General features: G+C 37.8%; 1 protein-coding gene across 1 annotated transcript; it reads left to right on the top strand.

Annotated features, from left to right (window-relative positions):
* Positions 1–1,634: 1,634 nt before the first annotated feature.
* Positions 1,635–2,594, top strand: LOC129339323 (olfactory receptor 11L1-like). Its single transcript, XM_054993908.1, has one exon. It carries the CDS (start codon positions 1,656–1,658, stop codon positions 2,592–2,594), a length of 939 nt encoding a protein of 312 aa, XP_054849883.1. The 5' UTR covers positions 1,635–1,655.
* Positions 2,595–3,369: the final 775 nt, after the last annotated feature.

Genomic DNA, 3,369 nt, shown 5'->3' with positions numbered 1-3,369 from the left:
AGAGGTGGTTTCCATCCAACTTTTCTGCTAGAGAAAATCGATATAGGAGTTCTTTTGAATCACCAATAAAGGTATTCTGGAGTACATTGGACCTTCATGTATGAAAGTCACATGTAACAGGGGCTTTAATAAAGAGGAATATTGGGCAAAATTGAGGAAAATATCTGGCAGGGTCCAACCCATTATTTTTTGTTCTCTTTTCTCCCGCACGCTTGTCCCTTCTCCCATTGCATAATTACCTTCTTAATTCACTAATCTTTGTTAGAAGATTCTACCAAAGCCACTAATTTCCCTAATGGTTTAGCTGTTGTCTTCTCCATATTCACATCCCATTGAGATTTTCATGGGGATAGGTAAATGTGCCTACCTTTTATATAACCTGTCTATTCACGGCATTCAGCAATAGATGACATATATCAATAGATACAGGCAAATGTTCACTGTAACGCAAGACCCCCAGGGTTTCAAGAATCTTGCCTATGGAAATTCTGATATACTAGGTGCAGGATTGCCAGTGGCACCATTACTTCTATGTAAATTTCATTTAAGTCCCCTTTTGTGCCTTAAAGACTTAAAGAAATTGTTTTGTTTGTGTGATCATTTTGACAGCTACCATCATCAAGTACACAGTATGCTCTGGATTTAAGGTAAAGATTCTTTTATAATCAAAGTGTTCTCTTAATCCATTTTTTGAGAAACAAAAATACTTAGATTTTATAATTCTGATTCAGATTTTTATTTCTATTTAGTTCCAATTCAGTTTAATGGAATTGAATATATTTAAAAGTAGAACTCTCCCACTTGCATGTAAGATTGAACAACTTAATGATCCTAGTCCAAATCTGGACTCCAGTTATTACTTCAGAGGTATATCCGCGAGGTGGCTTTTGTTGTACCAACATTTGCCAGCACAGCAACTGTAGAGAAGGAGGAAGTCACTGCCCTGGGTTAATTGATGAAGTAAGAAAATGAATTGGTGACCAGAAGCCTATTTTTATCATATCCACTCTCTTTCTTACACACATGCAGATTTCTTTGTTCACCTCATCTTAAACTTCATGAAAGTTTCCATCTGTATTGATGCAGCGAGTTCTGAACTCCAGTGAATATTCTGGAGGAATTATGTAGGACTCTCATTCAGACAGTCTCATTTTCTGGCTTACGGCTGAAGCAGGCAGTCCCTCGTTTTTTGGCCTCCCTGCCCCTGGTGTGGTGACTCTCTGGCAGTTCTCCTCCTGATCTGTACTGTGAGGTTCTGGTTACAGTTGTGGCACTTTAAGCTAATTAGATACCATGTTTAGGTTTCATTTTGTTTTTATATTTATCTGATATTTATTGTGTATTGTCCACCCTGAGCCTGCTTGAGGAGAGACTGGGCAAAATCACTAATATAATAAATAAATAAATAAATAAATAAATAAATAAATAAATAAATAAATGTTCAGAACATTCATTTAAAGCATCTGTTGTTTCACTATACAAGTTTGTGGGTGTGTATTTCTTATTAGAATGGTCCTCATTAGGGAGGAGGGGAAGAAACCCTCCCTGTGAATGCAAGCATGTTTACAATACTCAAGTCTAAATATGTTCTGATTTTCTCTGCTGATTCTTAGATGCACCAGGTGAACTTAGAAGAAGGAAACCAGTCGACTCCTATGGAATTTATCCTCCTGGACTTCAATACTGAGGATCTACAGATTTTACTTTTTATACTGTTTCTACCTGTTTATGTTGTGACAATGGCAGGCAATGTCCTCATTGTTATTCTAGTAACCTTTAATCCACATCTTCACACCCCCATGTACTTCTTTCTGGGGAACTTGTCCTGTTTGGAGACCTGCTATAGTTCAGCTATCCTGCCAAGAATGCTGTTTGGTTTTCTGAGTGGGGACAAAACCATTTCTTTTAGCACATGCCTTGCACAATTGTATTTATTTGGGGTTCTTGCAGGCACAGAGTGTTACTTTCTAGCAGTAATGTCTTATGATCGATATTTAGCAATATGCAAACCACTGCATTATACAATGCTCATGAATGGCAGAGTTTGCAGCCTGTTGATTGCTGTATCCTGGATATGTGGATCTCTGGGTATCAGTGTCCTAATATTCTTGGTGTCTCAGTTGACCTTTTGTGGACCCAACAAAATTAACCATTTTTTCTGTGACTTCACCCCAGTAATAAGACTCTCCTGCAATGATACTGCTTTGATTGAAATTATAGCCTTTACAGTCTCCTTTGTATGTACTCTCCCTCCACTCCTGATAACCCTCACATCTTATGTTTGCATCATCCACAGCATTTTAAGAATCCCTTCCACTACAGGGAAGCAAAAAGCCTTCTCTACTTGTTCCTCACACCTTACTGTGGTTTCTTGCTTCTATGGCTCTCTGATGATAGTTTATGTCTTACCAAACATCAGCTCACTTAGCGAGGTGAAGAAATTGTTGTCTCTTTTCTACACACTTCTCACACCTCTGCTCAATCCACTCATATACAGCTTGAGGAATAAAGAGGTAAAGGAAGCAGTGAGGAAAACCTTCAGGAAGCTTCACAAACTTAAAATCCAGAAGAGAGAGAACAAAAGGAAGTTTTGAGAGCACGGGTTTCACAATCTGAATGCTTTCCAATGGCTGATTGTGAATGTTATCACCTGAAATGCGTCATGTTTATGTCTTCATTATGGAGGCAAGAACCTTGAAAACCGTCTTCCATACTACTAATATTGTGGCCTGCTTGCATCTTTACAGAGTATCTATCCTTTGACAATCAGTTGTCTAGATATGATTTGTCCAGATATGTCAAATAACTTTCTTTGGTTCGTTGTTCGAAAGAATCTAAATGTTTATCTTCAGCCTTTGAGAAATGTTCATGGTACATTTTCTAAGCAGCAATATTTCTTAGTGGACATCTATGGCTGTATCCAATATAAATATGGGCTCTAATGAAATGTTATTGGTTCAAGGATAAAAGAATATTTAATAATATTTTAAACCAAATAAGCAAAAAGGAAAGAATGGGACCAATTTTATACTGTAATTTCCTTGAAGATGCTCATAAATAGTTAAGATATTTTACTGTTAGGACATTGATAAAGGGACTGGCAAAATAGCAGATACAATGTTGTGGCAATAGAGGAAATACAAGGGGAATGGGACTGGCAGAGTAATGATTTCCCCAGTCTTCAGGATGGCTACTGGGCAGAATTAATTAAAAACTTTACAACTAAATATTATTGAGAGTTAGTCCTGCTCCCGACCCTTGTGGCTTGGGAGTTTTATTTGCCTGTTTAACTTGCCCAAAAAGGAGGACTATGCGGCATTGGAAAGTCTGCGTTCCTCTTTCACTGAAGAAGGCAGAGTAAGCCAACCT

Source organism: Eublepharis macularius, chromosome 12 (genome assembly GCF_028583425.1).
Source record: "Eublepharis macularius isolate TG4126 chromosome 12, MPM_Emac_v1.0, whole genome shotgun sequence".
In the NCBI taxonomy this organism is placed as follows: Eukaryota; Metazoa; Chordata; class Lepidosauria; order Squamata; family Eublepharidae; genus Eublepharis; species Eublepharis macularius.
This window is presented reverse-complemented; position numbering and strand designations above follow the sequence as displayed.